This window comes from Nerophis lumbriciformis, linkage group LG16, assembly GCF_033978685.3.
Source record: "Nerophis lumbriciformis linkage group LG16, RoL_Nlum_v2.1, whole genome shotgun sequence".
Taxonomy (NCBI): domain Eukaryota; kingdom Metazoa; phylum Chordata; class Actinopteri; order Syngnathiformes; family Syngnathidae; genus Nerophis; species Nerophis lumbriciformis.
In genome coordinates this window covers 25,672,099-25,686,789 of record NC_084563.2, presented here as the reverse complement: position 1 = coordinate 25,686,789, position 14,691 = coordinate 25,672,099, and the positions used below count along the sequence as shown (strand labels likewise).

Here is a 14,691-nt window from a genome sequence, read left to right as displayed (position 1 = left end):
GTGTATTGTGTTCCAGTAGTATGTATGTGTATTGTGTTCCAGTAATATGTTGTGTATTGTGTTCCAGTAGTATGTTGTGTATTGTGTTCCAGTAGTATTCATGTGTATTGTGTTCCAGTAATATGTATGTGTATTGTGTTCCAGTAGTATGTATGTGTATTGTGTTCCAGTAGTATGTATGTGTATTGTGTTCCAGTAGTATGTATGTGTATTGTGTTCCAGTAGTATATTGTGTATTGTGTTCTAGTAGTATGTATGTGTATTGTGTTCCAGTAGTATGTTGTGTATTGTGTTCCAATAGTATGTTGTGCATTGTGTTCCAGTAGTGTGTATGTGTATTGTGTTTCAGTAGTATGTTGTGTATTGTGTATTTATTTCTGCATGACTTCGTCTTCTTCTTCTTTGTGTTTGTATGACTTCTTCTTCTTATTTGTGTTTGAATGATTTCTTCTTCTTCTTTGTGTTTGTATGACTTCTTCTTCTTCTTTGTGTTTGTATGACTTCTTCTTCTTTGTGTTTGAATGACTTCTCTTCTTCTTTGTGTTTGAATGACTTCTTCTTTGTGTTTGTATGACTTCTCTTCTTCTTTGTGTTTGTATGACTTCTTCTTCTTTGTGTTTGTATGACTTCTTCTTCTTCTTTGTGTTTGTATGACTTCTTCTTCTTTGGGTTTGTATGACTTCTTCTTCTTTGTTTGTATGACTTTTTCTTCTTCCTGGTGTGACGTTTGTATGACTTCTTCTTCTTATTTGTTTGTATGACTTCTTCTTTTTCGTTGTGTTTGTATGACTTCTTCTTCTTTTTTGTGTTTGTATGACTTCTTCTTTTTTGTGTTTGTATGACTTCTTCTTCCTGGTGTGATGTTTGAATGACTTCTTCTTGTTTGTGTTTGTATGACTTCTTCTTCTTCCTGGTGTGATGTTTGTATGACTTCTTCTTCTTTGTGTTTGTATGACTTCTTCTTCTTCCTGGTGTGATGTTTGTATGACTTCTTCTTCCTGGTGTTTGTTGTGTTTGACGCTGTGCTGCTTTTTCTTCTGCATGCCTTCTTCATGTGCCGTGTCCTTCAGCCAGAGAACATAGTGCTGCGCCTCCAGGTAAAGTCTAGTCCTCAACCTCACCAGGTTCACTCCCTCACTCCCTCACTCCCTCACTCCCATCAAACCTTGTTTTATCTTCCGCCATAAAAGGCATGATTTGCTTTTTCATCCCTTGAACCTTCCACCTGTGACATTTAAAGCTTGTTCCCTTTTCCAGCTTTATGGCTTCCTGCAGGAGCCATTATGTTGTTTATTTACTTGGCCAACGTGCGTTTTGATAATTGCAACCATATATCAATATTACATTGAAGCATTTTTACTTGAGTAAATGTGTTGTTTTAACGAGTGTTTACCCAGCAGTCGTGTTCACAGTAGGACATGTTAACAGTAGGACATGTTAACAGTAGGACATGTTAACAGTAACACAGGTGCAGCTTTTTCTTCCAGTGTTCTTTTAAGAGAAATACAAATTTAACTGAATTAAGTTTAAATATGTGCATTGCATTATACAAAAACGTTTTTTTTTTATATAACTATTGTGAATATGTAGAGTATATTTTATGGTTGTAAAAGCAACATTTTTAGTGTTTTAGCGTGAAGAAAACACATTTAAAAAATTATCAAATAAACATTAATAAATATATTTAAAAGAATATAACACATTTTATTTTAAATGTAAGCATTACATTTTTTTAAACGTTTTGTAATAAAATGCCTAGAAAGTTTTATTTTAATATTTATTTTTTATTTCTTAAAATAAAAATGTTATCAAATAAATAAATGAATTCAAACATTTAAACAAATGATCATAACGGAGTTTATTATAAATTCAATGATTATAATATTGTTTTTAATACATGTGTAAAGGTGCATTTGCATCCAGAAATAAGTAAAAAAAAAAAAAAGAATGCCCCCGACCAAATTGGGAAAGTGGATTTACTATTTATTTCTTAAAGTAAAAATGATATCAAATAACATAAGTAAATAATTACAAATTTTGAAAAACTAATCACAACACATTTTATTATGTGTATATATATATATATATATATAATGTTTAATGATGTATTTGCATTCTGTAATAAGTAAAAAAAAAACTAAAAAAAAAACTTGATATACGTTGAGTATTGGCTGATCCTGATATTGATCCGATACGATGTCTGCAGTAATCGTACATATTTTTAATATTTAGTAGTGTGAAATGTTAGAAAAGGTTTGATCAAGTGAAATGAGTCAAACCGAAGCTATGAAGAACACTAACCTATTTTTCATTATTATTATTATTATTATTATTGATCTGGAATGGACTTATGCTGACTTTAAGTTGAATTGGAGTGGTAAAAGGTTTTTTTTCACGACAGCAAGTGGCCACAATAATTCATTAAGTTAAACTCTCAATGCGGTAAGTTAAATGATGCAGACACGTTTGTTACTGGATACAGCTTTTTTTCCTTGAGGCGGCCGTGCCAGCAACTTGAGGGTTCCAGGTTCGATCCCCGCTTCTGTCATCCGAGTCACTGCTATTGTGTCCTTGGGCAAGACACTTGACCCACCTGCTCCCAGTGCCACCCACACGGGTTTAAGTGGAACTTAGATCATGGGTTAAACTATAGAACGGGCTTTGAGTCACTAGAGAAAAGCGCTATATAAATATAATTCACTTCACTTAAGACTTTGCATATGTAAGTGCTATGCAACTATCATTATTTGACACTTATTAATTTTGACAAATGTCAAGTTTTATTGTTCAATGATTATTACCTATGTCTAGCTTGTTTGCTATTGTGTGCTTAGCTGTTGTGTAGCTGCTAGCTCCTAGTAGCCTATAGCTTAGCATGTTAATCTTTTGTAAATGACTTTAGTAAAATAGAAGAAATTGTGTGCTTATTGGAGGACATGTAGAAGTTAACTGGCTGTCCAGCTTTTTGCACACGTAAACGCTTGTATCGCACATGATATCACACACAAGTAAACACTCTGCAGGACTGCTTGTATCGCACATGATATCCCACACAAGTAAACACTCTGCAGGACTGCTTGTATCGCACATGATATCACACACATGTAAACTCTCTGCAGGACTGCTTGTATCGCACATGATATCACACACAAGTAAACACTCTGCGGGACTGCTTGTATCGCATATGATATCCCACACAAGTAAAGACTCTGCAGGACTGCTTGTATGGCACATGATACCACACACAAGTAAACACTCTGCAGGACTGCTTGTATCGCACATGATATCACACACAAGTAAACACTCTGCAGGACTACTTGTATCGCACATGATATCACACACACAAGTAAACACTGCAGGACTGCTTGTATCACACATGATATCACATGAGTAAACACTCTGCAGGACTGCTTGTATCGCACATGATATCACACACAAGTAAACATGCCGCAGGACTGATTGTATCGCACATGATATCCCACACAAGTAAACACTCTGCAGGACTGCTTGTATCGCACATGATATCACACACAAGTAAACACTCTGCAGGACTACTTGTATCGCACATGATATCACACACAAGTAAACACTCTGCAGGACTGCTTGTATCGCACATGTATCACACACAAGTAAACACTGTAGGACTGCTTGTATCGCACATGATATCACACAAGTAAACACTCTGCAGGACTGCTCGTATCTCACATGATATCACACACACAAGTAAACATGCTGCAGGACTGCTTGTATATCACATGATATCACACACACAAGTAAACACGCTGCAGGACTGCTTGTATCTCACATGATATCACACACAAGTAATAACTCTGCAGGGCCGCTTGTATTTCACATATCACACAAGTAAACACTGCTGGACTGCTTGTATCTCACATGATATCACACACAAGTAAACAGTCTGCAGGACTGCTTGTATCTCACATGATATTGGACACAAGTAAACTCTCTGCAGGGTCGCTTGTATCTCACATGATATCACACACAAGTAAACACGCTGTAGGACTGCTTGTATCGCACATGATATCATGATCTGATCCTAATAGTACAAAGTCATGACCTGATCTTAATAGTGCAAAGTCATGATCCTAATAGTACAAAGTCATGACATGATCCTAATAGTGCAAAGTCATGATCCTAATAGTACAAAGTCATGACCTGATCTTAATAGTACAAAGTCATGACCTGATCCTAATAGTGCAAAGTCATGACCTGATCCTAATAGTACAAAGTCATGACCTGATCCTAATAGTACAATCAATCAATCAATCAATGTTTATTTATATAGCCCTAAATCACAAGTGTCTCAAAGGGCTGCACAAGCCACAACGACATCCTCGGTATAGCCCACATAAGGGCAAGGAAAAACTCACCCCAGTGGGACGTCGATGTGAATGACTATGAGAAACCTTGGAGAGGACCGCATATGTGGGTAACCCCCCCCCCCTCTAGGGAGACCGAATGCAATGGATGTCGAGTGGGTCTAACATAATATTGTGAGAGTCCAGTCCATAGTGGATCCAGCATAACAGTAAGAGTCCAGTCCACAGTGGGGTCAGCAGGAAACCATCCCGAGCGGAGACGGGTCAGCAGCGCAGAGATGTTCCCAACCGATATACAGGCGAGCGGTCCACCCCGGGTCCCGACCCCGGACAGCCAGCACCCCATCCATGGCCACCGGATCTGTGTGTCTCCCCTTCCACAAGGGATAGGGGGGAGCAGAGGAGAAAAGAAAGTCATGACCTGATCCTAATAGTGCAAAGTCATGATCCTAATAGTACAAAGTCATGACCTGATCTTAATAGTACAAAGTCATGACCTGATCCTAATAGTGCAAAGTCATGACCTGATCCTAATAGTACAAAGTCATGACCTGATCCTAATAGTGCAAAGTCATGACCTGATCTTAATAGTACAAAGTCATGACCTGATCCTAATAGTGCAAAGTCATGACCTGATCCTAATAGTACAAAGTCATGACCTGATCCTAATAGTACAAAGTCATGACCTGATCCTAATAGTACAAAGTCATGACCTGATCCTAATAGTGCTAAGTCATGATCCTAATAGTACAAAGTCATGACATGATCCTAACAGTACAAAGTCATGACATGATCCTAATAGTGCAAAGTCATGATCCTAATAGTACAAAGTCATGACATGATCCTAATAGTGCAAACTCATCACCTGATCCTAATAGTACAAAATCATGACATGATCCTAATAGTGCAAACTCATGACCTGATCCTAATAGTACAAAGTCATGACCTGATCCTAATAGTACAAAGTCATGACCTGATCCTAATAGTACAAAGTCATGACCTGATCCTAATAGTACAAAGTCATGACCTGATCCTAATAGTACAAAGTCAGGGTGTTGCAGGAGAAGAATGTGTGATATCACCCTCCACGGGAATAAACATGTCATTAAAGAACAGATTCAAGTGCATCATGTGACCAAATGAACTGAAATGTGAACGCTCCTGCAAACCTCATACTCGGTCGCCATGACAACACAAGAAGATGTGTTGTTGTTTCCTACTTCCACCAGCGGCTGCAGATGACAACTATTTTGGGCAAAGGCGAGAGCCCCGAGGAGGAAGGTGACCTTCTGATACCGGCCATGGTGCAAGATGATGTGGCAGCTCAACTTCATGTCAGACACGACTGCTAACTTACACCCGTATCATTAGGAACATGCTGTAGACCACCACCATGTAACCCACCGGACATCACCACTAAATATGTCCAGCACAGCAATGGAGGAATTTTCAGGGGTGTTTAGATCTGAAGACATGCACCTGGGGATAGGTTGATTGGCAACACTAAATTGGCCCTAGTGTGTGGATGTGAGTGTGAATGTTGTCTGTCTATCTGTGTTGGCCCTGCGATGGGGTGGCGACTTGTCCAGGGTGTGCCCCGCCTTCCGCCCGATTGTAGCTGAGATAGGCTCCAGCCCCCCCCCCCGCGACCCCAAAAGGGAATAAGCGGTAGAAAATGGATGGATGGATGGATGGATGGATAGATCTGATATTCATATCGGTCCGATATCAGAAAAAAAAACCTAATGTCTGTTTACATGTATCATGTGCGATACAAGCAGTCCTACAGCGTGTTTACTTGTGTGTGATATCATGTGACATACAAGCAGTCCTACATAGTGTTTACTTGTGTGTGATATCATGTGCGATACAAGCAGTCCTACAGCGTGTTTACTTGTGTGTGATATCATGTGACATACAAGCAGTCCTACAGCGTGTTTACTTGTGTGTGATATCATGTGCGATACAAGCAGTCCTACAGCGTGTTTACTTGTGTGTGATATCATGTGACATACAAGCAGTCCGACAGAGTGTTTACTTGTGTGTGATATCATGTGTGGTACAAGCAGTCCTACAGTGTGTTTACTTGTGTGTGATATCATGTGAGATACAATCAGTCCTGCAGAGTGTTTACTTGTGTGTGATATCATGTGAGATAAAAGCAGTCCTGCAGAGTGTTTACTTGTGTGTGATATCATGTGCGATACAAGCAGTACTGCAGAGTGTTTACTTGTGTGTGATATCATGTACGATACACGCAGTCCTGCAGAGTGTTTACTTCTGTGTGATATCATGTACGATACAAGCAGTCCTGCAGAGTGTTTACTTGTGTGTGATATCATGTGCGATACAAGCAGTCCTGCAGCGTGTTTGCTTGTGTGTGATAATATGTGAGATACAAGTGGCCCTGCGGAGTGTTTACTTGTGTGTGATATCACGTGAGATACAAGCATCCTGCAGAGTGTTTACTCGTGTGTGACATCATGTACGATACAAGCAGTCCTACAGCAGGTTTACTTGTGTGTGTTATCATGTGCAATACAGGCAGTCCTGCAGAGTGTTTACTTCTGTGTGATATCATGTGAGATACAAGCAGTCCTGCAGACTGTTTACTTGTGTGTGATATCATGTGAGATAAAATCAGTCCTGCAGACTGTTTACTTGTGTGTAATATCATGTGAGATACAAGTAGTCCTGCAGACTGTTTACTTGTGTGTGATATCATGTGAGATAAAATCAGTGCTGCAGAGTGTTTACTTGTGTGTGATATCATGTGCGATACAAGCAGTCCTGCAGCGGGTTTACTTGTGTGTGATATGATGTGCGATACAAGCAGTCCTGCAGCGGGTTTACTTGTGTGTGATATCATGTGAGATACAAGCAGTCCTGCAGAGTGTTTACTTGTGTGTGATGTCCTGTGAGATACAAGCAGTCCTGCAGCATGTTTACTTGTGTGTGATATCATGTGAGATACAAGCAGTCCTGCAAAGTGTTTTCTTGTGTGTGATATCATGTGAGATACAAGCAGTCCTGCAGAGTGTTTACTTGTGTGTGATATCATGTGCGATACAAGCAGTCCTGCATAGTGTTTACTTGTGTGTGATATCATGTGGGATACAAGCAGTCCTGCAGACTGTTTACTTGTGTGTGATATCATGTATGATACAAAGCAGTCCTGCAGACTGTTTACTTGTGTGTGATATCATGTGAGATACAAGCAGTCCTGCAGAGTGTTTACTTGTGTGTGATATCATGTGCGATACAAGCAGTCCTGCATAGTGTTTACTTGTGTGTGATATCATGTGGAATACAAGCAGTCCTGCAGCGTGTTTACTTGTGTGATATCATGTGAGATACAAGCAGTCCTGCAGAGTGTTTACTTGTGTGTGATATCATGTGAGATGCAAGCAGTCCTGCAGAGTGTTTACTTGTGTGTGATATCATGTGCGATACAAGCAGTCCTGCATAGTGTTTACTTGTGTGTGATATCATGTGGAATACAAGCAGTCCTGCAGCGTGTTTACTTGTGTGATATCATGTGAGATACAAGCAGTCCTGCAGAGTGTTTACTTGTGTGTGATATCATGTGAGATGCAAGCAGTCCTGCAGTGTGTTTACGTGTGCAAAAAGCTGGACAGCCAGTTAACATCTAAATGTCCTCCAATAAGCACACAATTTCTTTTATTTTACTGACGTCATTTACAAAAGATAAACATGCTAAGCTATAGGCTACTAGGAGCTAGCAGCTACACAACAGCTAAGCACACAATAGCAAACAAGCTACACATAGGTAATAATCATTGAACAATAAAACGTGACATTTGTCAAAATTAATTTTGCTAAAAACAGACAGTAAATATCAAATCTTAGTGCCAGCTTTGTGTTATAAGTCAGGGGCTCTTAACCCTTTTGACCTCGGGGCCCTACTTTTCCACTACAGAGGGGCCCAGGGCCCGCTCCAAAATTAACACTGAATTGGTAATCTTGCTTTTTAATTGTAATCATTTACAATAATTATATATCAGTAGGAAAACAAGTGCATTTAGTTGAGATAATAATGAGCCATATATTTGAATATGGGATCCATTATTTAAATGTAACTATTAAAAGGAACTTAAAATACGACTTCTTTTATCTTTGTGTAAAATATTGGACACAATGTGTTGTCAAGCTTATGAGATGTGATGCAAGTGTAAGCCACTGTGACAATATTGTTCATTTTTTAAATGTTTTTATTCTTTTTTATAAATGGCTGTGATGATAATGTAAATAAGGGATTTCTAATCACTGCTATGTTGGAATTATTATTAATATTGATACTGTTGTTGATATTATTCATTTTTGTTTGACTACTTTTGGATTGTTTTGTGTCATGTTTGTGTGTCCTCTCAATTGCTCTGTTGATTGCTATTCTGAATGTTGCTGGGCCGGGTTTGGTTTTGGAATTAGGATTGTATTATTGTGTATTATTTTGTTGGATTGATTAATAATACATTAAAAAAAAAATTAATAATAATAATAATAATAATAATTATATATATATACAATAATTATACCTTACCTACTTAAAGTTAACAACCTTGTCAAATGATATGAAAGTACGTGTTAATCACAAAGATTATGTTTTTGAGACACACCCTCGGATTAGGTAAAAAATATATACTTACCTTATATACATACTGCATAATGGACTCATACAAAAATAACATATAAAGATTAAAGTAAGATTAAATACATTTATGTAATGCTAAAAAAAAAATATATATATATATATATATATATATATATATATATATAACCCTAACCTTTTAGATGAAACACTTTGTCTCTCTGAGTCTTTCTTTTTATTTTATTTCCTAAGTGCAAAATAAGACACCGTAAAGTCAAATAGAGCTTTAAAGTCCATGTTTCCAGAGTGTAATTGAATTGTATTGACATTTTAAGAAATGTATATGTTATCATCATTATTATTATTTTAGTTAAAATGTACAAACCCCGAAAGCAGTGAAGTTGTCACGTTGTGTAAATGGTTTATAAAATAAGAATACAATGATTTGCAAATCCTTTTCAACTTATATTCAATTGAATAGACTGCAAAGACAAGATATTTAAGTTCACACTGAGAAACTTTATTTTTTGCAAATATTCGCTCATTTGGAATATGATGCCAGCAACATGTTTTAAAAAAAGCTGGCACAAGTGGCAAAGAAGACTGAGAAAGTTGAGGAATGCTCATCAAAGACTTATTTGGAACATCCCACAGGTAAACAGGCTAATTGGGAACAGGTGGGTGCCATAATTGGGTATAAAAACGGCTTCCATTAAATGCTCAGTCATTCACAAACAAGGACGGGGCGAGGGTCACCACTTTGTCAACAAATGCCGGAGCAAATTGTTTAAGAACAACATTTCTCAACCAGCTATTGCAAGGAATTTAGGGATTTCACCATCTACGCTCTGTAATGTCATCAAAAGGTTCAGAGAATCTGGAGAAATCACTGCACGTAAGCGGCAAGGCTGAAAACCAACATTGAATGCCCGTGACCTTGGATCCCTCAGGCGGTACTGCATCAAAAAGAGACATCAGTGTGTCAAGGATATCACCACATGGAACACTTCAGAAAACCACTGTCAGTAACTACAGTTGGTCGCTTCATCTCTAAGTGCAAGTAAAAACTCTACTATGCAAAGCCAAAGCCATTTATCAACAACACCCAGAAATGCCACCGACTTCGCTGGGCCGAGCTCATTTAAAATGGACTGATGCAAAGTGGAAAAGTGTTCTGTGGTCTGACGAGTCCACACTTCAAATTGTTTTTGGAAACTGTGGACGTTGTGTCCTCCGGACCAAAGAGGAAAATAATAATTGTTCTAGGCGCAAAGTGTAAAAGGCAGCATGTGTGATAGTATGGGGGTGTATTAGTGCCCAAGGCATGGGTAACTTACACATCTGTGAAGGCACCATTAATGCTGAAAGGTACATACAGCTTTCGGAACAACATATGTTGCCATCCGAGCAACGTTATCATGGACGCCCCTGCTTATTTCAGCAAGACAATGCCGAGCCACGTGTTACAACAGCGTGGCTTCGTAGTAAAAGAGTGCGGGTACTAGACTGGCCTGCCTGTAGTCCAGACATTGAAACTGTGTGGTGTAATATGAAGGCTAAAATATGAGAAGGGAGACTGTTGAACAACTTAAGCTGTACATCAAGCAAGAATGGGAAATAATTCCACTTCAAAAATGTGTCTCCTCAGTTCCCAAACCTTTACTGAGTGTTGTTAAAAGGAAAGGCCATGTAACACAGTGGTAAAAATGCCTTTTTTGCAATGTGTTGCTGCCATTAATTTCTAAGTTCATGATTATTTGCAAAAAAATAACAAAGTTTCTCAGTGTGAACATGAAATATCTTGTCTTTGCAGTCTATTCAATTGAATATAAGTTGAAAAAGATTAGCAAATCCTTGTATTCTCTCTTTTTTTTTTTGAATTAAACCTCAAACATTTTTCCAGTCCAACTTTTGTTGCTCGACAGGAAATCCATCCTTTCATCAAATATTCCGTCTTTGCCCTTCATTAGATAACTTCATTAGAGAACTTCATTAGAGAACGTGTATGTTGTGATGATGTACATTCATAGACTTAGATGATGTTGATAGTGTGATGATTAGTAGACTTAATCACAATAATAGACTTCTTAGACATGTGACTCACTTCTCTGCATCTTTTCCATTCTAAAAACAACCTCTCATCTTCCAGGCTGTCTACTACGAGATGGGCTTCCTGGTGTGCGCAGCAGTGGGCGTGCTCTTCACCCTTCTGGTGCCCCTGGTGGGCATCTTCTTCTGCATGTGCCGCTGCTGCGACAACTGTGGTGGTGAGATGCATCAGCGGCAGAGGAAGAACGCCGACTGCCGGCGTGGTCTGCTGGGAACTTTACTCTTCTCCACCTCGCTGCTCATCACGTGAGTCTGTGTGCAAAGACACACAACACCTGCTTTTTATGCCCAAGAAACACACTTTTAAGGCACATCAACAACACCCGGTTAGAATGTGATACAACATGCATGTTATTATAAACACATCACAACACCATGTTACAATGTGATACAACATGCACGTTATTATACACACAACAACACCCGGTTAGAATGTGATACAACATGCATGTTATTATACACACATCAACAACACCTGGTTAGAATGTGATTCAACATGCACAGAATTATACACACATCAACAACACCATGATAGAATGTGATACAGCATGCATGGAATTATACACACATCAACAACACCCGGTTAGAATGTGATACAACATGCATGTTATTATACACACATCAACAACACCCTGAAGAATGTGATACAACATGCACGTTATTATACACACAACAACAACACCCTGTTAGAATGTGATACAACATGCATGTTATTATACACACATCAACAACACTCGGTTAGAATGTGATACAACATGCATGTTGTTATATACACACATCAACAACACCATGTTGGAATGTGATACAACATGCATGTTATTATACACACATCAACCACACCATGTTAGAATGTGATACAACATGCATGTTATTATACACACATCAACACCATGTTAGAATGTGATGTAACGTGCATGTTATTATACACACATCAACAACACAATGTTAGAATGTGATACAACATGCATGTTATTATACACACATCAACAACACCATGTTAGAATGTGATACAACATGCATGTTATTATATATACATCAACAACACCATGTTAGAATGTGATACAACATGCATGTTATTATACACACATCAACAACACCCGGTTAGAATGTGATACAACATGCATGTTATTATATACACACATCAACAACACCATGTTAGAATGTGATACAACATGCATGTTATTATACACACATCAACAACACCCTGTAGAATGTGATACAACATGCACGTTATTATACACACAACAACAACACCCTGTTAGAATGTGATACAAGATGCATGCTATTATACACACATCAACAACACCATGTTAGAATGTGATACAACATGCATGTTAATATACACACATCAAAAACACCATGTTAGAATGTGATTCAACATGCACAGAATTATACACATCAACAACACAATGTTAGAATGTGATACAGCATGCATGGAATTATACACACATCAACAACACCCGGTTAGAATGTGATACAACATGCATGTTATTATACACACATCAACAACACCCGGTTAGAATGTGATACAACATGCATGTTATTATACACACATCAACAACACACGGCTAGAATGTGATACAATATGCATGTTATTATACACACATCAACAACACCCTGTTAGAATGTGATACAACATGCATGTTATTATACACACATCAACAACACCCGGTTAGAATGTGATACAACATGCATGTTGTTATATACACACATCAACAACACCATGTTGGAATGTGATACAACATGCATGTTATTATACACACATCAACCACACCATGTTAGAATGTGATACAACATGCATGTTATTATACACACATCAACACCATGTTAGAATGTGATACAACATGCATGTTATTATACACACATCAACACCATGTTAGAATGTGATATAACATGCATGTTATTATACACACATCAACAACACAATGTTAGAATGTGATACAACATGCATGTTATTATACACACATCAACAACACCATGTTAGAATGTGATACAACATGCATGTTATTATATATACATCAACAACACCATGTTAGAATGTGATACAACATGCATGTTATTATACACACATCAACAACACCCGGTTAGAATGTGATACAACATGAATGTTATTATATACACACATCAACAACACCATGTTAGAATGTGATACAACATGCATGTTATTATACACACATCAACAACACCCGGTTAGAATGTGATACAACATGAATGTTATTATATACACACATCAACAACACCATGTTAGAATGTGATACAACATGCATGTTATTATACACACATCAACAACACCCTGTAGAATGTGATACAACATGCACGTTATTATACACACAACAACAACACCCTGTTAGAATGTGATACAACATGCATGTTAATATACACACATCAAAAACACCATGTTAGAATGTGATTCAACATGCACAGAATTATACACATCAACAACACAATGTTAGAATGTGATACAGCATGCATGGAATTATACACACATCAACAACACCCGGTTAGAATGTGATACAACATGCATGTTATTATACACACATCAACAACACCCGGTTAGAATGTGATACAACATGCATGTTATTATACACACATCAACAACACATGGCTAGAATGTGATACAACATGCATGTTATTATACACACATCAACAACACCCTGTTAGAATGTGATACAACATGCATGTTATTATACACACATCAACAACACCCGGTTAGAATGTGATACAACATGCATGTTATTATATACACAACACCATGTTAGAATGTGATACAACATGCATGTTATTATACACACATCAACCACACCATGTTAGAATGTGATACAACATGCATGTTATTATACACACATCAACACCATGTTAGAATGTGATACAACATGCATGTTATTATACACACATCAACAACACCCTGTAGAATGTGATACAACATGCACGTTATTATACACACAACAACAACACCCTGTTAGAATGTGATACAAGATGCATGCTATTATACACACATCAACAACACCATGTTAGAATGTGATACAACATGCATGTTAATATACACACGTCAAAAACACCATGTTAGAATGTGATTCAACATGCACAGAATTATACACACATCAACAACACAATGTTAGAATGTGATACAGCATGCATGGAATTATACACACATCAACAACACCCGGTTAGAATGTGATACAACATGCATGTTATTATACACACATCAACAACACCCGGTTAGAATGTGATACAACATGCATGTTATTATACACACATCAACAACACACGGCTAGAATGTGATACAACATGCATGTTATTATACACACATCAACAACACCCTGTTAGAATGTGATACAACATGCATGTTATTATACACACATCAACAACACACGGCTAGAATGTGATACAACATGCATGTTATTATACACACATCAACAACACCCTGTTAGAATGTGATACAACCTGCATGTTATTATACACACATCAACAACACCCGGTTAGAATGTGATACAACATGCATGTTATTATATACACACATCAACAACACCATGTTAGAATGTGATACAACATGCATGTTATTATACACACAACACCATGTTAGAATGTGATACAACATGCATGTTATTATACACACATCAACACCATGTTAGA

The 14,691-nt window shown here is 37.7% G+C and overlaps 1 protein-coding gene across 15 annotated transcripts in view; it reads left to right on the top strand.

The window, feature by feature from the left end:
• prom1a (prominin 1a) overlaps positions 1-14,691 on the top strand; it is a 224,551-nt gene that overhangs the window by 69,922 nt on the left and 139,938 nt on the right. For 12 of the 15 annotated variants that reach the window (XR_012050897.1, XR_012050895.1, XR_012050894.1 and 9 more), the window contains exons 3-4: positions 1,071-1,097; positions 11,099-11,304. Coding sequence is in view for 5 of the 15 variants with exons in the window: in XM_061976885.2 (XP_061832869.2) it covers positions 1,071-1,097; positions 11,099-11,304 (233 nt within the window). In the remaining 10 variants the exon portion in view is untranslated. The remainder of the gene's footprint in view (positions 1-1,070; positions 1,098-11,098; positions 11,305-14,691) is intronic. The other 3 variants (XR_012050899.1, XR_012050898.1, XR_012050896.1) reach the window with 1 other exon arrangement.